A 27,653-nucleotide genomic window follows, 5' to 3' on the forward strand; every position below is an offset into this window, starting at 1 on the left:
AGGGAACAGCAGAGGACAGGGGCAGGCCAGTCTGGCACCTAGAGCCTTTGGATTTCTATTTTTACTTCTTACAGTGAGGTGGTTTAAAAAAGAGGTTAGACTGAATTATTTCTAAGATTTCATCCAGCTGTAAAATCCTATTATTCTGAACTGCCAGGCTTACAAGTTCAAGAGGCAGAAGGTAAATTCCTACAGCCTTTAAATGAACAAAACAAACAGCATAAGCTACACTGCGAAGATGAGTCTGCACTGCATGTCTTTCTTTCTGCACCCAGGAACCTGGCTTACCAGTATATCATCCCAGCATTGACACACTGGTGAGTGACGACTGCGCTTTTTGCAAATCCTGTGTACTATGACTTCTCTCCTTCAAGAATAGATATGGCTGGTCTGAAATTCTATTTTCATATTTGGCTGTGCTCTAGTAATATCCTGCTTCACAGGACATGTAGGATTGTCCTGCAGTTCAGGGAACAGGGAGAGGACAGGGCTGGGCCACCTCTGCCTCTCGGAGCCCAGCCTCCCAATGGGCCATGTCACAGTCTCTCCTGAGGAACTTCGAGTAGCTCACTCACTCTCTCCTGCTGCTAATCTCTGCTTCCTCTTCTAACCATGACCCTGTTCCCTGCATGCGTGATGTTTTATCATACTGTAGTTTATGACATTTGGAAATACCTGAGGATTTAATGAAAAGGAAAACTTTCCGCCATTTTCCTTAATGTCAGTTTGTAGCTTTTTCTTCTGCTGCCGAGGTAAGTACTTCACTTTCAAACAGAAGATACAATTTGCAAAGATTCCCATCATCATCCTATAGGAAAAAAAGTTTTTAAGGACTCTCTCTTAAGTCAATATGACAGTGAATTTAGAATTATTATACAAGCAAACTGTGGGAAAATTGGGTATTATCTTAAGAAAGATATTGTAATCATGTTATCAATTGAACATTGCAAAAGTTGAATAATATCCTAGCTTGCAATATGTGTGTTGGTTTAAGAATCGTTTCTAGCTTTTATGGTTGATATTACTACACCAAAAATCCCTTTGTACAGGCTCATAATATACATCTTAATAAAAACATGACAGATTTCAGTTACAGATCAAGTGTGTGACTCCAGAACATGGAACCATTTATTTCTAAATTAGAAATTAACATTATTTGATAGTGAAACCATGGGTTTTTTATATATAATTCTATGCATTCAAAAAGACTCCTTATGTGGACTTCTATTAAGCCATTCTGGGGAAAAACTGAACAACTGATAATAAAAATATACAACTATGTTTAAATGGAATATGTATGTGTGTATATACACATATATATTCTGCATTTGGGTTAATTCTTTTTTTTTTTTTGGAGACGGAATCTCACTCTGTCATCCAAGCTGGAGTGCAGTGGTGCGACCTCAGCTCACTGCAACCTCCGCCTCCCTGGTTCAAGCGATTCCCCTGCCTCAGCCTCCTCCTGCCTCAGCCTCCTCCTGCCTCAGCCTCCCGAGTAGCTGGGACTACATGCGGGCACCACCACACATGGCTAATTTTTATATTTTTAGTAGAGACAAGCTTTCACCATGTTGACCAGGCTGGGCTCAAACCCAGCCTCCCAAAGTGCTGAGATTACAGGTGTGAGCCACCACACCCAGCCTGGGTTAATTTAATTCATTTACTGTACAATGCATTTAACAATAAATTAATACATGGTGAAAAACTGGGTTTAATTTCCATTTTCTAAAATTTTTTTTTTTTGAGACAGAATCTTGCTCTGTCACCCAGGCTGGAGTGCACTGGTGCAATTTTGGCTCACTGCAACCTCCACCTCCTGGATTCAATTGATTCTTCTGCCTCTGTCTCCCAAGTAGCTGAGATTACAGGCGCCCACCACGACACCTGGCTAACTTTTGTATTTTTAGTAGAGTCGGGGGTTTTACCATGTTGGCCAGGCTGGTCTTGAACTCCTGACCTCAAGTGATCTGCCCACCTTGGCCTCCCAAAATTGTGGGATTACAGGCATGAGCCACCGCGCCTGGCACACCCCCGCTTTTTTTTTTTTTTAAGACAGGGTCTCACTCTGTCGCCCAGGCTAGAGTGCAGTGGCAGATCTCAGCTCACTGTAATCTCTGCCCACTGCAATCTCTGCCTTCCGGGAAGGGAAGGTGAGGGTTAAAGACATACACACACACACACACACACACACACACACACACACACACACACACAGACACACACACACACAAAGGAAAAGAGAGAGGAGACAGAGCGAGAGAGAGCGCGAGCTTGACAGCAAATGCGGCTTTATGTGCAGCATAAAACCTACAGAAGTAGGGGACCAGTCTAATGCCACAGCCCACTGCTAAGTCTTACAGGCTAAGGGTACTTATAGTTATGGGTGGGAGGGGTCTGGGCAGTATGGCTTGTTGCCCCGCAAGATATCGGTAAGATGTTCCCATGATTTGTAACCCCGAACAAGGGTTCTGGTCCTTATTCAGGTGGATGTCATCATGGCGTTTCTTGGACGTTTGCCCAAGAAGACATGAGAGGGAAGTTTCTTTAGAGAAGCCTTTGTTGGCCTTGCGGTCAGGCGGTTAGGAAGGATGTTTCTCACCGCCTAAACCCACGAGAAATGTTTCACTTTACCCAAAGTCTGCAAAATAGCGGGGAGCTCACAAAATGTTGCAGTTTGTGCTAACGCTGGGTTCAAGCAATTCTCCTGCCTCAGCCTCCCGAGTAGCTGGGATTACAGGCCTGCGCCACCACGCCCGGCTAATTTTTTGCATTTTTAGTAAAGACAGGGTTTCGCCATGTTGCCCAGACTCGTATTTGTCAATTTTTAAAAGCAAGGAGTCACGTCTAACAGGCTCCCCCAAAGTAAGCTGCCATTTGGCGATAGCAGTTCCCAAGTCCTGTATTAGTTTGGGGATCGCGGTTCCGGGTCCTGTTAGTTTGGGCAGGCAGGTCAGGTTCTCTGCCGTGGCCGGCGCGTCTTGGGACTAAGCTGATTTGCTGAAAGCCCACTGCCCTGCACCGCGATTGGGCTCCGCCATTTCTCCTTTACTCTGCCTGCCCTTTTACCTCCCACTCCTACAGGCCAGAGGCCCCGCCCTACCTAGTGCTGTGTCCGGAATTTGTGGGTTCTTGGTCTCACTGACTTCAAAAACGAAGCCGCCCGGACCCTCGTGGTGAGTGCTACAGTTCTTAAACGCGGCGCGTCGGGAGTTTGTTCCTTCCTTGGTCTCACTGACATCAAAAATGAAGCTGCGGACCCTCGCAGTGAGCGTTACAGTTCTTTAAGGCCGCGCATCCAGAGTTTGTCCGGAGTTGTTTACTCCTACCAATGGGTTCGTGGTCTCGCTGGCTTCAGGAGTGAAGCTGCAGACCTTAGCGGTTTAAAGGCAATGCGGACCCAAACAGTAAGCAGCAACAAGATTTACCTCAAGGAGTGAAACACAAAGCTTCCACAGTGTGGGAGAGTTCCCCAGCGGGTTGCCGTCGCTGCCTCGGGCAGCCTGCTTTTATTCCCTTATCTGGTCCCACCCACATCCTGCTGATTGGTCCATTTTACAGAGTGCTGATTGGTCTGCTTTGACAGGGTGCTGATAAGTGTTTACAATCCCTGAGCTAGACACAAAAGTTCTCCCAAGTCCCCACTAGATTAGCTAGACACAGAGCACTGATTGGTGCATTTACAAACCTTGAGCTAGACACAGGGTGTTGATTGGTGTATTTACAAACCTTGAGCTAGACACAGAGTGCTGATTGGTGTATTGACAATCCCTTAGCTAGACATAAAGTTCTCCAAGTCCCCACTAGACTCAGGAGCCCAGCTGGCTTCACCCAGTGGATCCTATACCAGGGCCTCAGATGGAGCTGCCTGCCAGTCCCACGCCTTGCACCCACACTCCTCAGCCCTTGGGCGGTCGATGGGACCGGCGCCGGCCGTGCTCGTGGGGGAGGCTCGTGCTGTGCAGGAGCCCAGGGCCGTCAGGGAGGGGGGCTCAGGCATGGCGGCCGCAGGTCCCGAGCCCTGCCCCTTGGGGAGGCAGCTAAGCCTCCGCGAGAAATCTAGCGCAGCGCTGGTGGGCCGGCACTCCTGGGGGACCCGGCACACCCTCTGCAGCTGCTGGCCCGGGAGCTAAGCCCCTGACTGTCCGGACCAGCGGGGTCAGCAGGCTGCTCAGAGTGCGGGGACTGCCCAGCCCACGCCCAACCGGAACTCGCGCTGGCCCGCAAGCACGGCACACAGCCCCGGTTCGGTTGCATGCCTCTCGCTCCACACCTCCCCACAAGCTGAGGGAGCCGACTCCGGCCTCGCCAGCCTAGAAAGGGGCTCCCGCAGTGCAGCGGCCGGCTGAAGGGCTCCTCAAGTGCGGCCAGAGTGGGCGCCGAGAGCAAGCGAGGGCTGCAAGGGCTGCCAGCACGCTGTCACCTCTCAGTACCTTTGCCCTGTGTGTGTTGGATGGTGGTACCCATTCCCTGGGCTCTCAACTGAGGATACAATGCCACTGTCTCCCTGACACCTCACCTCTGGGTCTCCTTGGCACCACAGAGGCTCGACGTCCCCAGCCTAGGCCTCCCTCTCCCCCTTGGCTGGAGACAACCACTGGGTGCTATTCTTGACTCCCTGCACCCCCACCTCCTTCTGCCAGCTGTCTCTCTTCCATCACAGCCCCTGATACAGCCCCAATGTATAGAACTTGTCCCTCCTGCTGCCACTCTGGCCCATGCCCTCACATCCTGACTGGCTCCCACTCCTGTTGGGCCTGTGTTCAATCTCTTCTCCACACTGCAGCTTCAGGAATCTTGATTTTTGTTTTTAAATTACATTTCAAATAAAATACAAATTGCTTATCATGGTTCAAGGCCAACAGCTATCTCATTCCCTCCTGGCCACACTGGCTTTTTCTTCAGGAGGAAGAAACCCACAGCTTGGTCCTCCAAGTCTTGACACATGCTGTTATATATTATAGTCCTTATCCCTGGGATCCCCAGCCCTTCCTCACCCCATGCTGTATCCCCCATCCAGGACACAATGAATGGACACATTAGGGATTCATATTTTTTAATCTTTCTTTTGAGGTCCGATTAAACTGAAGTCTCTTGAGGTAATTCTGCCTTTCCATAACATTAGCATGTAAAAGTTTCATTTGTTGACTGCCTCTTACATTCAATAATTAGCATCTGTGCATAGATAGGAGGGATGAAATGAGGGGTACCATAAAAGAGATTACACCACACTATTTAGGTTAATCTATGCTAGTTGTAATCTCTGACAATTAAAAACAACACACAAAAAAAACACTAAAAGCCTTTAATGACTCTTTAATAATTTCCAGGACAGCCTCTATGTGATATTGCACCCCCACTTATGCTGACCAAGGTTGGCTGACATGGAGTGGCTGCTCAAGTCCACCTTCCGATGGGTCCTGGATGTGTTAAATCCTCTGACCTGTTTAAAACATGTTTCCTGGAAAAGTGACTCATGGTCACTGTTGAAAATGTGAAAAATACAGAATTGTATAACAGAAAAAAAAACAGAACAAAACAAAAAAATCTCAAAACCTAGGGCTCTGTTAGCATCTTGTTTTGCATTTTTCTTCTGGGCTTTTTTCTAGGTCTATTGTAACACCTTATTTGTTTTTTGAGACAGTCTCACTTTTGTCACTTAGGCGGAAGTGCAGTGGTGAAACCTCGGCTCATGGCAGCCTCCGCCTCCCGGGTTCAAACGATTCTCCTGCATCAGCCTCCCAAGTAGCTGGGATTATGGGTGCCTGCCACCATGCTTGGCTAATTTTTGTATTTTTAGTAGAGACGAGGTTTCACCATGTTGGCCAGGCTGGTCTCAAACTCCCAACCTCAAGTGATCTGCACACCTTGGTCTCCCTAAGTGCTGGGATTACAGGCATGAGCCACCGCGCCCAGCCACAGACTGTATTTTTTATCAAATTGAAATCACACTACCTATCCTGCTGTTATCAGGCAGCATCTTTAGCATTTTGTCATTAAATATTATTGGAAAACATTTTTAATAGAGACTATCAGATATGGACCATAAATGAGTTATTGTTAGAAAATTAAATCATTTCTAATTTTTGGTATCATAAAAAGCTATGATGAACATCCTTATGTGCAAATCCTTGTTTCCATCTCCAACGATCATCCTAGAAAATAATACTCAACTAGAACTACTGAATCAAAGTTTGAACAATTTTTTTGTGTTAAAAGTTAATCATTACGAAGAAAAAATAAAAAGCACCTACAATGATGGAAATGCTCAAAACTAGACTGCAGTGATGGTGCACAACTTGGTAAATTATTAAAAATTATTGAATTGGGCCAGGCAACGTGGCTCATGCCTGTAACCCTAAGCACTTTGGGAGACCAAGTGGAGCAAATCGCTTGAGCCCAGGAGTTTGAGAGCAGCCTGGCCAACATGGCAAAACTTTATTTCTACAAAAAATACAAAACTTAGCTGGGCAAGGTCGTACATGCCTATGGTCCCAGCTATTCAGGTGACTTAGGTGGGAGGATCACTTGAGCCTGGGAGGTCAAGGCTGCAGTGAGCTGTGATCATGCCACTGCACTCCAGCCTGGGTGACAGAGACCCCATCTCAAAAAAAAAAAAAAGAGAAAAATTATTGAATTGTACAATTAAAATGAGTGAATTTAATGTATGTAAATTGTACCCCAATACATTTTTTAAATAGTATTTTTTGGATACATAATAGTTACATACATATTATGGGTCAATAAAGTTGTTTTTAAAAAAGCACCTGATCCCTCCATCCAAAAATAACCCCACTGTTGATTTTTGTTTGTTTGTTTTTTGAGCCAGTCTCGCTCTGTCACCCAGGCTGGAGTGCAGTGGCACGATCTCAGCTCACTGCAACCTTCTGCCTCCCAGGTTCAAGTAATTCTCGTGCCTCAGCCTCCAAGTAGCTGGGACTACAGAAAGGCACCACCATGCCCAGCTAATTTTTGTATTTTTAGTAGAGACGGGGTTTCACCATGTTGGCCAGGCTGGTCTCGAATTCCTGAGCTCAAGTGATCTGCCCGCCTCTGCCTCCCAAAGTGCTAGGATTACAGGCATGAGCCGCCGCACCTGGCCCCCACTGTTGATATTTTAATTTTTTTGGTATTATTCTTTCTTGTATCATTGTATTTTCTAAATTATTAATATTCTATATTTAATGTTATAGCCAGTTGCCCTTTACTTTTTAAATAGGACTTTCACTTTCACAGCTTATTTAGCTTTTAGTGATATCCTCCCCATGTCACTAAATATTCTTTGAAGGTGTTTTTAGTGGTTACATAAGCTTTGCATTTATTTAATCCTTCCCCAAGTCATCAGATACTTGGTTACTTAAAAGTGTTCACTATTAGAAATACACTTTAATTAAAATGCTTATACATATATTTTTTGGCCACATCTCTGTCATAGTTTCCCTAGAGTTGATGGCCAGAAATGTAATTACTGAATCAAGGAGTATAAACATTTTTTAGCCTTTTAAAAATTGTGGTAAAATATGCGAAGATAAAATTTACCATCTTAACCATTTTAAATGTACAGTTCAGTGGCATTAAGTACCTACACATAGTTGTGAAATCAAAGTATAAACATTTTATTTTATTTGAGACAGGGTCTGGCTCTGTCTCCCAGGCTGGAGTGCAGTGGTGCGGTCACTGTCACAGCTCACTGCAACCTGGACCTCCCTCCCAGCAATCCTTTCACCCCGGCCTCCTTAGTAGCTGGGACCACAGGCCTGCACCACCATGCCCGCCTAATTTTGGTAGAGACAGGGTCTTACTATGTTGCCAATGCTGGTCACAAAGTCCTGGGCTCAAGCGATCCTCCTGCCTCAGCCTCCCAGAGTGCTGGGGTTACAGGTGTGAGCTGCCACGCCCGGCCCAGAGTAAAAACATTTTAAACATAAATCTGTGGTCTGTTCTTAGCACCTGCGGCTGCGTGGGAGGTATGGAAAGGCGCACTTTGGGTTTCGTGAAATCTCAAGTGAGGCCTTGACTTCTCTCTTTCCACAGATTCATCTCTAGTCTCTGTAAAATGCCAGCCCTCTTCTGGGTTAACAGCGCCTAACCGACATGCGCCACCAGTTCTTCCTTGTTTCAAAGTGTTCTCTAAACACAGTTAGTTCATGTTTTCATCAGCGCTGATTATGTACATATGCGATGTGGCAGACACCGGGCTAGGGGCTGGTTATTCTCTAAGGCAAATCTGCACAGTCACTCCAGCCTGTCCCCCTTCCCAGCTTCTTCCCCAAATAACATTCACAGAGTGTCTTCCATCCAAAGACAGCAGGGAACAGCCCCGATTCCTAAGACACCCTCAGCGCGCCTCCTCACAAACTCCTGGCTGCTCCATAAACCATTGGTGTAGATGGAATCAAGTGGCTTCCTGCTTCACAGGTCTTCGTCTTTACCACTGGCATTTCCTCCTCTCGGAAAACCCTGAGGAGTCCCTTTCTGGGCAGTCTTGATTCTACAGCCTCCGCCTTCCGAAGTGTGTGAGTCACCACACGCTAAGATCACTTTTGATATACAGTGGGCATTCAATAAAAGCTTGCTTACTAAAAACTCTCACGTATCCATTAAAGCCCAGGATTACAGAAAAGCCTTCTGACACTATTTGCATTTTGGACTCAAATAGCATCAGTAATGCACCTCCCTAATGGGTTTATTAAACCCTTAAACAACAAAGATACTACTTTTATTTCACTCCTACATGATATACAGTAGCTCTACGCACACAAACAAGACCTAATGTTTACTTAATAAGTGATAAAGTCAATGTAATCAATCTGCAACACGCACATACTCAGAGCGAACTTCCCCTTTATCATAGCACTATGCTTGGATATTGTCATATAACTGTTGTCATTCAGCAGTCCAGAATCCAAAGTGCTTGGGCTTGAATATTTAGCAGCGCCTTGGTTTTCTAGAACCTGTGATCTACCAACTCGATCCTTGGGTGAACCATTCGGCCCTCTCAGCAGGAATTACTTAACTGAGTTAGAGGTTTTCAACTTTGGACCTCAACAAACACACTGTTTCTATCACGGTGTTCCCAATGAGTCACGAGGTCAGATAGTACTTCCTGATTACTCACCAAACCACCTTACTTTTGCACAATTCGAAACCTAACTTTAGGAAAGAAGGCGTTTGGCATACTGGAAACAAGAAACAACGCATACTACTGTGAACCGCACCGCACGGGGTGCGGAGACTTGGTGTGAGTGTCGGCTCCGGTGGGCGCCCCCCACCGCACCCCGTTTCTAGTCACCAGGGCTGCGCTGCCGGGCAGAGCGGAACGACCGCAACATCCCTCCCCGAGGGCGCTGGCTGCACTAACTAGTCCACCCCCGCGCCTCACAGCGCCGTCAGGCCCACAGCGCCAATGCCGCGCAGGGCAAGGGCGCAGCCTCTGGCGGAGAAGTAGTACTCGGGGTACTTCCTGGCTAGGACTACAGGGACCTTTAGGCAGCCCCCACCCCGCGGCGCCCACGCACCTGCCTAGAGGATCCAGCTAGCTCCCGGCGCTCCCGGATTCCGCGCTCCTTGCTCGCGGTACTTCCGTAATCTAGGCTCTCCCTGCCCCCGGGGCTGGGCGGGCGTCACTGCGCCGGAACCCCGCCCCGCACAAGCGCAGCGGCCCAAGCAGGGACGGTAGCCGGAATGCGCCCGGAATCGGGTCCGCCAGGTGGGGAGAGGTACCCGGCCTCTGGCGGGGTTTCTCTTCCAAGATCAGCCTGAGGGTTCAGGGCTTTGTTTCAGTTTCATATTTCAGGAGGGATTTGGTCAATGAGGATTAATACAAAGCTAGGCTTTGAGAGAGGTGGGTGGATGGTGCTGTCCTTTAACTGAGAAATGGAAGGGATTCACAAGGGCGGGAAAGAAGAAAATTTCGGGAAAGTTCGGGAAACAGGAGAGTGAGATAATAAATTTACTTTAAGCCTTCCTGCGTTTGAAATTCATGACAGTGCTTGTAACTAGTTGGAAATACATTTATCTGCCATTCAAGAGAGGCAGGGGGCTGGAGATACAGATCTGAGATTCACTGAAATGGGAATAAAGCAATGGGGAAGATTCAGATTTTTAGGATACTGAATAAAATGAGAATAGAAAGGATAGAGTAGAGAATACAGTGGAAAGGGTATGGGGTTGAATCCTGACTCCACAATTTATTACCAAGGGGATTGGGGACAAGGTAATTTACCAAGTTTCATCATTACAACCTACTCTATAGGGTTGTCTAAGAAACAAGAGATTCTGGGGGAGGAGAGAGACTGATTCCTAGAGTTACCACATCATAATGCTCAAAATGTCCAATCTTCAACAAAAAATTATGAGGCATGCAAAAAAAAAAAGGCGAAAAAATGGCCAATTCAAAGGAAAAAAGAAATGAACAGAAATTGTCCCTGAGCTGAGGAAGCACAGACATAGGAATTATTAGACAAATACTTCAGATAAACTGTCTTAAACATGGACAAAAAGTGAAAGGAAACATAGAAAAATAACTGAAAGAAAGAACCAAGAGAACAAAGTCTCAATAAATAGAGAATATGCAATAGAAGATGTGCAAATGGTCAACAAGCATGAAAAAAAGCCCAACATAACTTATCATCAGAAAAGTGCAAATCAAAACTGCAATGAGATACCATCTTACACCAGTCAGAATGGTTATTATTAAAAAGTCAAGGAACAACAGATGCTGGCAAGGCTTTATTGAAAAGGAAATGCTTTTACACTGTCAGTGGGAATGTAAATTAGTTGAACCACTGTGGAAAGCAGTTTGAAGATTTCTCAAAGTGCTGAAAACAGAACTGCTATACAACCCAGCTATCCCATTACTGGATACACATCCAAAACAAGAGAACTCATTCTACCAAAAAGACACATGCACTAGTATGTTCGTCACAGCACGCTTCACAATAGGAAAGACATGGAATGAACTTAGGTGCTCATCGACAATGGACTGGATAAAGAAAATGTGGTACATATGCACCATGGAATACTATGAAGCCATAAAAAGAATGAATGGAATCATGTCCTTCGCAGCAACGTCAATGCAACTGGAGGCCATTGTCCTAAGTGAATTAATGAAGGAACAGAAAACCAAATACCACATGTTCTAATTTGTAAGTGGGAGCTAAACACTGGGTACTCATGGATATAAAGATGGCAACAATAGACACTGGGGACTACTAGACTGGGAGGGAGGGGGAGGGGCAAGGGTTGAAAAACTATTGGCTACTATGCTCAGTACCTGGGTGAGGGGCTCAATCATACCCCAAACCTCAGCACCACGAATTATATGTAGGTAACAAACCTGCACATGTAGCTTCTGAATCTAAAATAAAAGTTGAAATTATTTAAAAAACAAGGAATATTAATAAAGAGATAGAAATTATAAAAGGAACCAAACAAATTTTGGAACTGAAAAGAACCAAAAAGAAATTGTGTAGTTAAAACGTACAATAGGACCAGGCATGGTGGTTCATGCCTGTAATCCTAATGTCTTGGGAGGCCAATGTGGGAGGATCACTTGAGGCCAAGAGTTTGCCTTGGCAACACAGGGAGATCCCCTCTCTACAAAAAAATTACAAAATTAACCGGGCATGGTGGTGCATGCCCGTGGCCCTAGCTACTCAGGAGGCTAAGGCAGGAGGATCACTTGAGCCAAGGAGTTCATGGCTGCAGTGAGCTAAGATCACACTCCTGCACTCCAGCCTGGATGACAGAGCAATATCTTGTCTCAAAAAAAAAAAAAAAAAAAAAAGAAGAAGAAGAAAAGAAAAAGGAAAAAAATACAATAACTTAAATGAAAAATTCACAAGTGATGCTCAAGAGTAGATTTGAGCAGGTAAGAGAAGGAATGAGCAAACTCGAAGATAAAACTATTGAAATTATTAAGTCTGAGGAGCAGAAAGTAGAAGAATGAAGATCCAAGTCCAAAAGATTGGTGGACACCATCAAGTGTATCAGCATATGCATAATGGGAGTCCCAGAAAGAAAAATGAGGGTGAAGGTGGCAGGAAGAGTATCTGAAGAAACAGTGGCAAGTCCCCAATTTGTTAAAATACATAATGTAACACTTCAAAGAAGCTCCATGAACTTCAAGTATGATAAACTCAAAAAGTCCACAATAGAGTTATATTAATAATCAAACTGTTGAAAGCCAAAGACAGAGAGAAGCTTAAAAGCAGCTAGACAGAAATGATCACTACATACAAAGGAACTTGCATAAGATTAACAGCCAATCTATTACCATGGGAGCCAGAAGGCAGTGGGATGATATAAAGTGCTCAAAGAAAATTCTATGTCTGTCAAAACTCTCCTCCAAGAAATGATAGGCCGGGCATGGTGACTCATGCCTGTAATCCTGGCACTTTGGGAGGCTGAGGCAGGTGGATTGCTTGAGCCCAGGAGTTCAAGACCAGCCTGGGCAACATGGTGAAAACCCATCTCTACAAAAAATATAAAAATTAGCCAGGTGTGGTGGCACGTGCCTGTCATCTCAGCTACCTAGGAGGCTGAGGCAGGAGGAACACTTGAGACCTGGAGGTTGAGGCTACAGTGAGTTGTGATTGTGCCACTGCCCTCCAGCCTGGGTGACAGTCATCCCATCTAAAAAAAATGTGTAATAAAAACCTATAGAATGCTTGAAGAACCATCCAACTACTATATAATTATTGCTATTTTTGAAGAAAGCAAAAATACAGGTGTGACAACTATTATGGTATTGTTTTGCTCTTATTACAACAAAGATTCAAGCTAGAAATCCTTTACTATCTTTTCAACATCATTCATCATTTGTCAGGCATTCTAGAATGTAGTGGATGTGATAATCCCTTTGTTGTATAGACTCATTAGGTTTCCAGGATGTTTTGTTGTAAGTCCAATGCACCAGCAACAGATTTACCTATATCAAACTGCCAAGATTTAAAAAATGTCTCTCAGCACCCAAGGTTGTTGTTAGAAACTTCTTTACTGAAGTAATTCTGGAAATCTGAGGTTTCAGGCCTTGGTGAAGAACTCCTTCACTCCTCCTGCAGGTGAAGCAGGATGTGGGTTTTCTTGGGTTTGCCTAGAGGCCAGACACATGCATCTCTGAGTGCATCTTCCCAACCTGTTAGAATTCCCCTTTCTGGCCTGGAAGACATGGGCTTGGGGATCATCCCTTGGCCAGGCTAGCACTTATGTTCTCTCTTTTTTCTTTTTAAGAGTTGGGGGTTTCACTCTGTCGCCCAGGCTGCAGTCTAGTGGTGTGATCATAACCTTAAACTCCTGGGCTCAAGTGATCCTCCTGCTTCAGCCTCCCAAGCAGCTAGGGCTACAGGTGCATGCCACCATGCCTGGCTAACATTCAAACTTCTGGGCTCGAATGATCCACTTCAGTGTTTCAAAGTGCTGGGATTACAGGTGTGAGCCACTGCACCTGACATGTGCTCTCTGGATAGAGTGGACACTTCCTACCATCAGACCAACAATGAAAAGTTGTTAACTCTTGGCTGGGTGTGGTGGCTCATGCTTGTAATCCCAGCACTTTGGGAGGCTGAGGTGGTGGATCACTGGAGGTCAGGAGTTCGACACCAGCCTAGCCAACATGGTAAAACCCCATCTCTACTAAAAATACAAAAATTAGCTGGGCATGGTGGCGCACATCTGTAGTCCCAGCTACTCAGGTGGCTGAGGCAGGAGAATCACTTGAACTGGGGAGGTGGTGGTTGCAGTGAGCTGAGATCATGCCAGAAGGAAAAGTCAGCCTTTATTCTGTCAACCAATGATACCAAAATTTTAAGGATAATCTAAAGGGCGGGTTTTGATAACTAGGGAACAGCTCAGATCACTCGCATCACTGTCTGTGTGGGTGCTCCAGGTCTGATGTGCTGATTGCAGGGCTGCAGAGTTGACTCCTGCATGTTCTCACATGTGGAATAGGAGTTAGGCAGCTGCAGCTCTGCAGTGCCCACACTGTCTGCACAGAAGCAGCATCTAAATATACTGTTACTTAAATCTATGTGAAGGTCACTTTGGAATTTAAAAAATTTCATGATTTTGGCCGGGCATGGTGGCTCATGCCTGTAATCCTAACACTTTGGGAGGCCGAGGCGGGCAGATTGCCTGGGCTCAGGAGTTCAAGACCACCCTGGGCAACATGGTGAAACTGCATCTCTACTAAAAATACAAAAAATTACCTGGGCATGGTGGTGCATGCCTTTAATCCCAGCTACTCAGGAGGCTGAGGCATGAGAATAGCTTGAACCCGAGAGGTGGAGGTTGCAGTGAGCTGAGATTGCACCACTGCACTCCAGCCTCGGCGACAGCAAGACTCTATCTCAAAAAAAAAAAAATGAATAAATAAAGAAATAAATAAATATTTCATGATTTTGTTAAACATCACTTCCTAATAAAGGGAAAAAATCCTTTTGTCACTGTGGAGAAGACTTTGTGGGGTGGAGTCACTACTGGGGATGAAAGAGAAAATGTTGAAGGAAGTCATCAGCTTTGTTGCTTTTCTTAATTGTAAGGTTTGAGTTTACTGCCTGATGATCAGAGCCAGAAGCACAGGTCTCCAGGAAATGCCATGACTGGATAGAGAGCCACACGCTGCTTCCCGTCATACATCTACCTGGACCTAACTCAGGAAGAAACATACGCTTCCTACATTTTATCCCATAAGCAAAGCAACTACTGCAGAACTGTTCATGGAGATTTTGTCTTAACTTCAAAAAGTGCTTCTCCTAATTTATTTTCTGTTGCACAGTATCAAGAAGCACCTGTGGAAAAAAAGGATTCAAAAGAAGAAAACCATAACCATCTTACAAGTGAGTTAATTGTGTTCCTCTCTTCTGTACTTAACTCATAGTGTTACTAAGTTGTCCTAAGATAAGAGAAGGCCTCTCTATGTTTTTTGTTTAAAATTCTTTTTTCAGAGATGGAGTCTTGCTGTGTTGCTCAGGCTGGACTCAAACTCCTGGGCATAAGCAGTCCTCCCCACTCAGCCTCCCAAGTAGCTGGACTATAGGCATGTGCTGCCCTGTCAGCTCTCCCTCTCATGCTCTCTCTCTCTGTATATGTGTGTGTGTATATGTGTGTGTGTGTTTGTCCCCTGTGGCTTTTTTTTTTTTTTTTTTTTTTTTTTTTTGGAGACAGAGTCTTGCTCTTTGGCCCAGCCTGGAGCGTAGAGGCATGATTTCAGATCACTGCAACCTCTGCCTCCAGGGTTCAGGTGATTTCTTGTGTCTCAGCCTCCTAAGTAGCTTGGATTACAGGTGTGCACCATTATGCCCAGATAATTTTTTGTATTTTTAGTAGAGATGGGGTTTTATCATGTTGGCCAGGCTGGTCTCAAACTCCTGGCCTCAAGTGATCTGCCACCTTGGCCTCCCAAAGTGCTGGGATTACAGATCTGAGCTACTGCACCCAGCCATAATTTGTCATTGATCACTTTTCAAAAACACGTTTTATCATGCTATTTTCTGTAACTGAGCTCAACATGTTTCTACATTGGTCACTCTTTAAAGACACATTTTCTTTTTTCTTACTTTTCTATTACACTTTTAAGTTCTAGGGTACAAGTGCACAATGTGCAGGTTTGATACATAGGTATACATGTGCCATGTTTGTTTGCTGCGCCCATCAACTCATTATTTGTTGGGGTGATCAGGCCCAATTCCAGACTGTGGGGGCTACGAAGTCTGGCGGAGTCAAATGAATAAGACAAGATAAGTTAAGGGTGCATAAAGTGGGTCCAGGGGGCTGACACTAGTATGGAGGCTGTGAAGGCCCCGAGCTCTGGGAGCCCACACTATTTATTGGTGATCAAACAAAGAAGCAGGCAGTGAGGACATGGGGGTCAAAAGGAAGTGGTGCATCAAGTGTTTGATCTATAGCTGTGTCAGTTTAGCATTTTCTTTGAAGCATATGGAATGAGTTCAGTTACAGAAAATAGCACATCATCTAATTTTTTACCAAAAAGCTAGCATTTACTTTTTAGGGCAAGATATTTGCATTTTCTGTGTGGGCCTAATATGCTCAAAATTGAGTTTTTTGATATTTGACAGGATGTGTTTTTTTAAACTGCTCTTAGTTAATACATACTAAATTCAGTGAAAGAAAACAGCACATCATATATTATTTGTGTGCTATATCTTGCTTTTAGCATTTAGGGATGTATATGCATATCTTCCTGAAAGTACAAAGTGGGCTCAGAAATGCTTTTTTTAAAGTTGTCTGAAACATTGTTTAAAAAAAGGATCAATGTCTAAACGTGTTCTGTTCAGTGAAAGAAAGCAGCACATCATCTAGATTTTTGGCACACAGCCTTCATTTACTTTTCGGAGCTAGATATTTGCATTTTCTGTGTGGGCCTACTATGCTCAGAATTGTGTTGTTTGAGATTTGACAAGTTGTGTATTTGAAAACTGCTATTAGTTAATACATGTTGAATTTAGTGAAAAAAAAAACAGTGTATTAGACATTATTTGTGTGCCATATCTTGCTTTTAGCATTTAGGGCTGTATTTTCATATCTTCCTGAAAGTTCTAACTAGGCTTTTAATAGTTTTTTTCTGAGTGTGTACAAATGTGCTTTTAAAAATGAATCAATGTCAAAACATGTTGAATTCAGTGGAAAAAAACAGCATATCAGGTAGGTTTTTGGTACATAGCTTGCATTTACCTTTTAGGGCCTACTATGCTCAGAATTGTTTTTTCTGAGATTTGACAAGCTGCATCTTTGAGAACTGCTATACCATGTAGAATCAAGTGAAGGAAACCAGAACATCATCTAGGTTTTTGGCACACCGCTTACGTTTACCCTTTATGATTAGATATTTGCATTTTCTTTGTTGGCCTACTAAGCTTGAAGTTGTGTTTTCTGAGATCTGTTTTCTAGATGTGTTTTCGACAATTGTGTTTTCTGAGATGGGTTTTTGAAAACTGCTCTCAGTTAACACATGTTGAATTCAGCAAAAGAAAACTGCACATGACTTATATTTTGGGTGCCATGTCTTGCTTTTAGCATTCATAGCTGTACATGCATATCTTCCCAGAAGTGCTAACTGGGCTCTGAAATGGTATTTGAGCTTGTACAAAATGTGTTTTTGAAAAGTGATCAATGTAAAAGCATCTTAAATTTATTGACAGAAAGCAGCACATCATTTAGGTTTATGGCACAAAGCTGGTGTTTACCTTTTAGAGCTAGATATTCGCATTTTCTGTGTGGGCCTACTATGCTCAGAATTAGGTTTTCTGAGATTTGACAAGATGATCTTTGAAAAATGTTCTTAGTTAATACATGTTGAATTCAGTGAACAAAATAGCAGATCATACATATTTTGTGCACCATATCTTGCTGTTAGCATTTAGGACTGTGTATGCATACATTCCTGGAAGTGCTAACTGTGCTTGGAAATGTTGTTTTCGGAGCTTGTAGAAAACGTGTGTTTAAAAAGTGTTCAATGTCAAGACATGTGGAACTCCATGAAAGAAACAGCACATAATATAGGTTTTTGGCAGAAAGCTTGTGTTTACCTTTGACGGCTAGATATTCTCATTTTTTGTGTAAGACTACTGTGCTCAGAATTGTTTTCTGACTTGAAAACGTGTTTCTGAAAACTGCTCTTAGTTAATAAAGACTGAATTCAGTGAAACAAAACAGCACATCATCTAGGTTTTTGGCACAAATTAGTGATCACTCTCAGGGCTAGATATTTGCATTCTCCTTGTGGGTTTACTATGCACAGAATTGTGTTTTTTGAGATTTTACAAGATGTGTCTTTGAAAAGTGCTTTTAGTTAATACATGTTGAATTAGTGAAGCAAAACAGCACATCATACATTATTTGTGTGCCATATCTTGCTTTTAGCATGTACGGCTGTATATGCATATCTTTCTGGAAGCACTGACTTGGCTTCCAAACTTTATTTTATGAGCCTGTACAAAACGAGTTTTTGAAAAGTGATTAATGTCAAAACATATTAAATTAAGTGAGAAAACAGCACATCATCTAGATTTTTGGCACAAAGCTTGTGTCCACCTTTCTGGGCTAGATGTTTGCATTTTCTGTTTGTGCCACCTAAGTTAAAAATTGTGTTTTCTGAGATCTCACAAGATGTGTCTTTGAATACTGCTCTTAGTTAATACATGTTAAATTTAGTGAAAGAAAACAGCACATCATACAATATTTGTTTGCCATATATTGCTTTTAGCATTTAGGGCTATATATGCATATCTTTCTAGAAGCACTACTTGGGCTTCAAAATGTCATTTTTTGAGTTTGTACAAACAAATTTTGGAAAGCGATCAGCATCAAAACATGATAAATTCAGTGAAAGTAAACAAGACAACATTTTGGTTTTTGGCAAAAAGCTTGCATTTACCTTTCAGGGATAGATATCTCATTTTTTCTGAGGGCCTTTTTGCTTAAAATTGTGTTTTTAAAAATATTTGACAATATGTGTCCTTGAAAACAGCCCTTAGTTACTATATGTTGAATTTGGTGTAAGAAAGACAGCATATCAAATATTATTTGTGTGCTATATCTTGCTTTTAGCATTTAGGGTTGTATATGCATATCTTCCTAGATGTGATATATCCAGGTCTAAAAATTGAAAGCAAGCTTTGTGTGCCAAAAACAAAAAAAAACCAAAAAAAACCAACTATATAATGTGCTGTTTTGTTTCACTGAATTCAACATGTTTTGCCTGAGAACAGTTTTTTAAAATTTGTTTTGTACAAACTGAGATCAAACATTTCTGAGCCCTGTAGGCATTCATAGGAAGATATGAATTTCCAATCCCAACTGCTAAAAGCAAATTTTGGGCTAAAATACTTTATGATGTGTTGTTTTCTCTAATAGAATTCCACACATTTTTAATTAAAAATGTTTTCAAACACTCGTTTCATAGAAACTAAAAAATGACACTCTTGAGCCCAGTGAGATCCCTTATGAAGATAAGAATATTCGGCCTTAAAAATGGAAAACAAGATTTTTTCCAAAGAACTTGATGATGTTTTGGGTTTTTTTTTTTTTCACTGAATTCAACATGTTTTTACCTAGAACAGTTTTCAAATACACATTATGTAGAAGCTCAGAAAAGACATATCTGAGCCCAGTGGGCACTCAGGAAAATATAGATATCCAGCCCTAAAGCTAAAAGCAAGCTTTGTGCCAAAAATCCTTTATGATGTGCTGTTTTCTTTCACTGAATTCAACCTGTTTTGATGTAGAGCAGTTTTCAAAGACTTGTCTTGTCGAATCTCAGTCAACACAATTCTGAGTACAACAGGCCCTCACAGAAAATGTGAATATCCAGTCCTAAAAGTTAAAAGCAGGATTTGTGCCTAAATTCATTAGGATGGGCTGTTTTCTTTGAGGAAATTCATCATGTTTTCATATAGAATCATTTTCAAACACAGGTTTTGTAGGCCTTCAGAACAGTCATTTATGAACCCAGTGGGCACTCATAGCAGAATATGAATACCCAGCCCTAATAGCTAAAAGCAACCTTTGTGCCAAAAAACTTGATGATGTGCTGGCTGGGCGCGGTGGCTCACCCCCGTAATCCCAGCACTTTGGGAGGCCGAGGCAGGCGGATCACGAGGCCAGGAGATTGAGACCATCCTGGCTAACACGGTGAAACCCTGTCTCTACTAAAAATACAAAAAATTAGCCAGGCGTGGTGGCGGGCGCCTGTAGTCCCAGCTACAGTGCGCGGAGATTGCACCACTGAACTCCAGCCTGGGCGACAGAGCAAGACTCTGTCTCAAAAAGACAGTGAAAGACAACTCCATATCATAGACGATTTTGGCACAAACCTTTCTTATATTTACTATGTCTGAATATTCACGTTTTTATTTGAAAGTTGAGTGGGTTCAAGCGTGTCTCTTCTTAGGTCTAAAAACGTGGTTTTACTAACTGTTCTAAGTAAGAATGTGTTTAATTCAGTGAAACAAAACAACACATCATAAGGATTTTTGGCACAAAACTTGTTCTCAGCTTTTACGTGTGCATATTTATAGTCTTTTATTAGAGTCCACTGGGTTCGCAAATTTGTGTTCTGTGTGTTAACAAAACTTACGTTTGAAAACTGTATTAAGTGCCGGGCAAGGTGGCTCACGCCTGTAATCCCAGCACTTTGGGAGGCCCAGACGGGCGGATCATGAGGTCAGGAGATCGAGACCATCCTGGCTAACACGGTGAAACCCCGTCTCTACTAAAAATACAAAAAATTAGCCGGGTGTGTTGGCGGGTGCCTGTAGTCCCAGCTACTAGGGAGGTTGAGGCAGGAGAAGGGCGTGAACCTGGGAGGCGGAGCTTGCAGCGAGCCAAGATCGCGCCGCTGCACTCCAGCCTGGGGGATAGAGCGAGACTCTGTCTCAAAAAAAAAAAAAAAAAGAAAAAGAAAACTGTTAAGTGTAAACATATTATCTTTTGTCAAAGAATACAGCACATCATAAATTATTTTGACACAAATTTTCTTTTAGCTTTTACAGCTGGATATTCGCATTTTCTTTGAGGGCCTAGTATGCACAGAATTGTGTAGTCAGAGATTCAACACAATTTGAAAAGTGACCAATGTCTAAACATGTTGAATTCATCAAAAAAGATAGCACATCGTACAGTATTTGTGTGCCATATCTTGCTTTAGCATTTAGGGCTGGATTTGCATAACTGCATAAAAAGACTAACTGGGCTCAGAAATGTTTCTTCTGAGCTTGGAAAAAACGTGTTTTTGAAAGCTCTTCAAATAAAAGCCTGTTGAATTCAGTGAAAGAAAGCAGCACATTATACCGTATATGTGTGCCACATCTTTTAGCATTTAGAGCTGGTTATGTCTACGTGCCTTTAAAGGCTAACTTGGCTCAGAAATGTTTGCTCTGAGCTCGTACAAAATGTAGTTTAGAAAAATGTTCAAAAGCAAAACGTGGAATTCAGTAAAAAAACCCTGCATATCATGTAATATTTTGGCACAAAGCTTGCTTTTTTTTAATACTAGAGCTGGTTATTCATATCTTTCTATAAGGGCTACATGGGCTAAAGTGTGTGTTTTTTAGCTTCTATATAACGTAGGTTTGACAATTGTTCCAAATAAGAATTTATTTAATTTAGTGAAAGAAAACAGCACAACATAATTAATTTAGGCAGAAGTTTGCTATTGGCTTTTAGGGCTAGATATTCACATTTTCTCTGTGGGCTTACTATGCTCAGAATTATGTTTTCTGAAATTTGACAAGATGTGTCTTTAAAAACTGCTGTTAGTTAATACATGTTGAATTCAGTGAAATGAAGCAGCATATCATACATTATTTGCATGTCATATTTTGCTCTTAGCATTTAGAGATGCATGTGCATTTCTTACTGGATGTGCTAATTAGGCTTCAAAATGTTATTTTCTGAGATTGTACAAAATGTGTGTTTAAAAAGTGATCAATGTCAAAACATGTTGAATTCAGTTAAAGAAAACAGCACATAAGTTAGGTTTATGGCACAAAGCTTGTGTTTATCTTTGACAGCTAGATATTCACATTTTCTGTGTAAGCCTACTGTGATCAGAATTGTGTTTTCTGAGACTTGACAGTATGTGTCTTTGGAAACTGTTCTTAGTTAATACATGTTGAATTCAGTGAAAGAAACCAGCACATCATACATTATTTGTGTGCCATATCTTTCTTTTAGCATTTAGGGCTTTTATGCCTATCTTCCAGGAAGCACTAACTGGCACAGAAATATCTTTTTCTGAGCTTGTACAAAGTGTGTTTTTGAAAAGTGATCAATGTCAAAACATGTCAAATTAAATGAACAAAAACAGCACATCATCTAGGTTTTTGGAACAAAGCTTGTGTTTACCTTTTAGAGCTAGATATTCGCATTTTTTCTGTGGGCCTACTAAGTTCAAAATTGTGTTTTATGAGATTTGACAAGATATGTCTTTAAAAACTGCTCCTAGTTAATACACGTTGAGTTCGGTAAAAGAAAACTGCACATCATACGTTATTTCTGTTGCTATCTTGCTTTTAGCATTTAGCGCTGTATACACGTATCTTCCTGGAGACGCTAACTGGGCTCTGAAATGCTTTGTTCTGACCTTGTATGAATGGGTTTTTGAAAAGTGATCAATGTCAACATGCTGAATTCAATGAAAGAGAACAGCAAATAATCTAGGTTTTTGGAACAAAGCTTGCATTTACATTTTAGAGCTAGATACTCGCATTTTTTGTGTGAGGCTATTATGCTCTGAATTGTGTTTTTTGAGTTTTGACGAGATGTGTCTTTGAAAACTGCTATTAGTTAATACATGATGAATTCAGTGAAAAAACAACAACAGATCATACATTGTTTTTGTGCCATGTCTTACTTTCAGCATTTAGGGCTGTATATGCCTATTTTCCTGGAAGCGCTAACTGGGTTCCAAGATGTTTCTTTCTGAGCTTCTACAAACGTGTTTTTGAAAAGTGGTCAATGTCAAAACATGTTGAATTCAGTGAAATAAAACAGCACATCATACATTATTTTGTGCCATATCTTGCTTTTAGCATTTAGGGCTATATATGCATATTTTCCTGGAAGCACTAACTTGTCTCTGAAAAGTTTTTTTCTGAACTTGTACAAAACGTTTTTTAGTTGGAGAAGTAGGTGAAACAGCCATTGCAAAAATTTTAACAGTGAGAGAATTATGACAGTTAATGAGATTTAATCTACCCAATTATCATGTTGCCTTTAACCTCCAACTGCCTTTACTCAATCCTGGGCTTGTGTCGAGATAACTTTGGGAGACATTTAGTTTATAGTTTAAATAAACTAAACTTTTCCCCCAAATTGACTGCCTTTGTAAATCTAATGAGAGGCTGTCAGGTTGTGAGCATGAGAGAAGTCTGAATTCTGCTAAGGTGTAGACATAAACAGTTACCAGCCATTATTCCAAAGATCACAAGATTTGCAGCTTCTAATTACTCCTGCAGATAACATCACTATTGTAGAACCTAAGACTGGTCTTTTAATATATCTTTTCAGGTTTTTGCATTGCTGAAGACTGACTTCACCCAGACCTACCAACTGGTCCTGAGACCCCCACCCAGGAACCTATTCAGTGCAGGAGGACAGCTTCAGCTCCCTACGTCTTCATGTGTGACCCAATTGATGAGCACTTCCTTCTTCCTGGCCCCCTACTGACCAAACTATCCTTTAAAAACCCTAGTCACTGAGTTTCCAGGGAGACTAATTTGACTAATAATAAAACTGGTCTCCCATTCAGCCAGCTCTGCATGAATTAAATTTTCTCTATTGCATTCCCGTGTCTTAACAAGTCAGCTGTACCTGGGCACTGGGCAAAATGAACCCATTGGATGGCTACATATGTCCAGGTTAATCCGGTCATCACTGGGGGACTTGTGTAGGGGATTTTGGCTCTGGAAAGGATGGATTAGAGAATCTCTGTCTTCTGCAGACTGAAGTGTGCAGATTATTGCCAAGAAAAACCTCTGAGAGGCACAAGCTCAGGCCTTGGGGACTTCATGCATGTTGTTTGCCTGCTGAATAGGAGGCTCCTGTGTCTGCCCTCACAGCTTGGTCTTCACTTATATGAGCCCAACTGGGAATGCTCTGTGTGATTCAGGTCCACTTAGCTTCTAGAATGCTCAGGTAGGAAGTAATCATTAGAAGCATATGAAGTATGTTACCCCAGGAGCATAGTAGATTAGCCATTGACTTTTTTCCCCCTGTTGGATCTTAATCTTCAATGGAAATTAATCACCAAGGGCTCAAAAACAGCCACTAAGGATTAACATGCTGTGTTGACAGTCCTGGCATGTTGGGACCCAGGCCCAGTCCCGAATGAGGAGGGACTTCACTTTCTTTTGCTCCTCCCCAGCAGCCCTCCTGTTGGTTTGGATACAGCTACCCTGGGTTCAGCTCCTGCCTTTTCCTTCACAGTTGCTACCCAGAAGCAGGGAAAAAAGGGGTCTGCTATTGATGATGCTGGTAACCCCCACTGGGTAAAACTCACTGGGTGAACAGGTCAGCCACACACACTACAAAAAAGAAGGGCATCTGCCTCAACAGTAGAGTGAAGAAAGGCAGAAGTCTGCTCCTTATGAGCTAGCCTCCAGGGCATACAAAGACATTCTTACACATTCATTCCTTTTTGTATTCACTTTTTGAACATTTATTGGGCATCTGTAGTATGCTGGGACGTTCATTGGTTCCGAAGACATGGAGATAAACATTGGGGCACTCTGATCCATAAAACAAATACTTCTAAACCCGCAAAAAAACTTAGCCACACACTAATAGTGGGGAACTTCAACATCCTACTGACAGCTTTAAATGGATCATTGTGGTGAAAACTAACAAAGAAATTCTGGACTTAAACTTGACACTTGATGAATTTGACCTAATAGTCTTCTTGTTTTATCCAAATTACCACTGTGTCCCTTTTAAGTAGGGCATTTAGACCAATTACATTGAAGGTTAATATGGATATGTGGGATGTTTATCCTGTCATTGTTTTGTAGACTCAGTTGTGCAGTTACTTGATAGAGTCATTGGACGATGTACTTAAGTGTTTTTATGTTAGTAGTACTCTACCTAACAAACACAGAATATACATTCTTCTCATCTGCATATAGAACATATTATAAGATTGACCACATGCTTGTCCATAAAGCAACTCTTAATAAATTTAAAAAATAGAAATTAGACTATACTCTCAGACCACAGGACAATAAATTCAACACCAAGAATATCTCTCAAAACCACACAATTATATGAAAATTAAACAACTTGCTCCTGAATGACTTTTGGGTAAACAATAAAATTACAGCAGAAATCAAAAATTCTTTCAAATTAATGAAAACAGGACAGAACATGCCAAAATATCTGGGATACAGCAAAAGCAGTATCAAGAGGAAAGTTTATAGTGCTAAATGCCTACACCAAGGGGATAGAAAAAATCACAAATTAACAGTCTAACATTGCACCAAAGGAACTAGATAGAAAAGAACAAATTAACCCCAAAGCTAGTAGAAGAACATAAATAAAATCAGAGCATAACTGAATGAAATTGAGAAGCAAAAATTTGTACAAAAGATCAACAAAACCCAAAGTTTGTTCACAGAAAATACAAACACAATTGATAGTCTGCTAGCTATATTAACAAAGTAACAAACGGGAAGACCAAAAGAAGCACAATCACAAATGACAAAGATGACATTACTACTGAATCCACAGAAATATAAAGATCTTCAGACTATTATTAACACCTCTATGCACACAAACTAGGAATTCTAGAGGAAACTGATAAATTCCTGGAAACACACAACCTCCCAAGAATGAATCAGGAAGAAACTGAAACCCTGAACTGACCAATCTTGAGTTGCAAAATTGAAGCAGGAATAAAAACCTACTAAGCAAAAAAAGTCCAGGATTAGATGGATTTACAGCTGAATTCTACCAGATGTACAAAGAACAGCTGATACCAATTCTACTGATACTATTCCAAAAAATAGAGAAACTCCTCCTTAACTCATCTATGAAGTCAGCATCATCCTGATATCAAAACCTAGCAAAGACACAACAAAAAAAGAAAACTACAGGCCAATATCCCTGATGAACTTATACACAAAGATTCTCAACAAAATATTAATACTAGTGAACTTAATCTAGCAGCACATCCAAAAGTTAATTCACCATAAAAATGTAGTTTTGATTCCTGGAATCAAGTTTGTTTCAACATATGCAAATCAATAAATGCGATTTACCACATAAACATTAAAAACAAAACCTATAGGATCATCTCAATGGATGTAGAAAAAGCTTTTGATAAAATTCAACATCCCTTCATGTTAAAAACCCTCAACAAAGTAGGCATCAAAGAAACATACCTCAAAATAATAAGGGCCATCTATGACAAACCCACAGCCAACATTATATGGAATGGGCTAAAGCTGGAAGCAGTCCCCTTGAGAACTACAACAAAATAGGATTCCTATTCTCACCATTCCTATTCAGTGTCATACTAGAAGTCCTAGCCAGGGCAATCAGGCAAGAGAAAGAAACATAAGGCATCCAAGTAGAAAAAGAAGAAGTCAAACTATTTCTCTTTATTGATGATATAATTCTATACCTAAAACCCTGAAGACTTCACCAAAAGGCTTCTAGAAGTGATAAACAACTTCATTAAATTTCACAGTAGAAAATCAATGAAAATCAAAAATGAAAATCAGTAGCAGTTCTATACATCAGTAATGTATGAGCTGAGAGCCCAATCAGGAACGCAATCTCCTTTACAATAGCCACAAAAGAAGTAATCTCTAGGAATACATCTAACCAAGGAGGTGAAAGATCTCTATCAGGAGAACTACAAAACACTGCTGAAAGAAATCATAGATAACAAACAAATAAAAAATTCCATGCCCATGGATTCGAAGAAATAAAATTGTTAAAATTTGGCCATACTGCCAAAGCAACTTAAAATTCTATTCGATCAAACTATCAATGCTATTTTTCACAGAATTAGAAAAGACTCTTCTAAAATTCATATGGAACCAAAAAAGATCCCAAAGATCCAAAACAAACCTAAGTAAAAAGCCAAACTAGAGGCATCACATTACCCAACTTCAAACTATACTGTAAGGCTACAGTCACCAAAACAACATGCTACTGGTACAAAAACAGACACATAGACCAATGGAACAGAACAGAGAGCTCAGGAATAAAGCCCCAGACCTTCGATCATCTAATCGTCAACAAAGTGGACAAAAACAAGCAATGGGGGAAGGACATCCTATTCAATAAATGGTGCTGGGATAGCTGGCTAGCCATACGCAGAAGAAAGAAACTGGACCCTACCTTTTACCATTTGTACAACAATTAACTCAAGATGAATTAAAGGTTTAAATGTGAGACCTCAAACTAACAGAATCCTAGAAGAAAACCTAGGAAACACTATTCTGGACATCAGCCTTGGGAAAGCTCAAAAGTCCTCAAAAGGAATTGCAATAAAAATAAAAACTGATAAGTAGACCTAATTAAACTAAAGAGCTTCTGCATAGCAATAGAAACTTTCAGCAGAGTAAATAGACAATGTACAGAATGGGAAAAATATTCACAAACTACGCATCCAACAAAGGTCACATATCCAGAATCTGTAAAGAACTTCAGTAACTGAACAAGCAAAAAATAAATAACCCCATTCAAAAACAGTCAGAATACATGAACAGATACTTCTCAAAATAATACGTACAAGTGGCAAACAAACATATGAAAAAATGCTCATCATCACTGATCATCGGAGAAATGTAAATTAGAAGCACAATGAGATACAATCTCACACCAGTCAGAATCGCTATTACAAAAAACTAAAAAAATAACATGTTGGTGAGGTTGTGGAGAAAAAGGAACACTTACACACTGTTGGTGGGAATGTAAATTAGTTTAACTACTCAACTACTGTGGATATCAGTTTGCAGATTTCTCAAAGAACTGAGAACTACCAGTCAATCTGGCAACCCCATTACTAAGTATATATCCAAAAGAAAACCAATTATTCTACCAAAAACTCATACATGCACTCACATGTTCATCACAATACTACTCACAATAGCAATGACATGGAATCAACCGAGGTGCCCATCAACAGCGAA

The 27,653-nt window shown here is 41.5% G+C and overlaps 1 protein-coding gene and 1 long non-coding RNA gene across 6 annotated transcripts in view; one reads left to right on the top strand and one right to left on the bottom strand.

Moving 5' to 3' along the window:
- LOC100938826 (protein mono-ADP-ribosyltransferase PARP4) overlaps positions 1-27,653 on the bottom strand; it is a 117,746-nt gene that overhangs the window by 81,764 nt on the left and 8,329 nt on the right. For all 4 annotated transcript variants that reach the window (XR_010136661.1, XR_010136660.1, XR_010136659.1 and 1 more), the window contains one exon: positions 676-808. Coding sequence is in view for 1 of the 4 variants with exons in the window: in XM_063714756.1 (XP_063570826.1) it covers positions 676-808 (133 nt within the window). In the remaining 3 variants the exon portion in view is untranslated. The remainder of the gene's footprint in view (positions 1-675; positions 809-27,653) is intronic.
- LOC129049652 (uncharacterized) lies at positions 140-23,265 on the top strand. 2 transcript variants are annotated; one of them, XR_010136667.1, is made up of 3 exons: positions 140-317; positions 14,538-14,834; positions 23,026-23,265. It is a non-coding gene; the product is annotated as an uncharacterized LOC129049652 (long non-coding RNA). The 2 variants fall into 2 exon arrangements; XR_010136668.1 differs by lacking the exon at positions 140-317 and adding an exon at positions 12,390-13,061.

This window comes from Pongo abelii, chromosome 14 (genome assembly GCF_028885655.2).
Source record: "Pongo abelii isolate AG06213 chromosome 14, NHGRI_mPonAbe1-v2.0_pri, whole genome shotgun sequence".
Classification (NCBI taxonomy): domain Eukaryota; kingdom Metazoa; phylum Chordata; class Mammalia; order Primates; family Hominidae; genus Pongo; species Pongo abelii.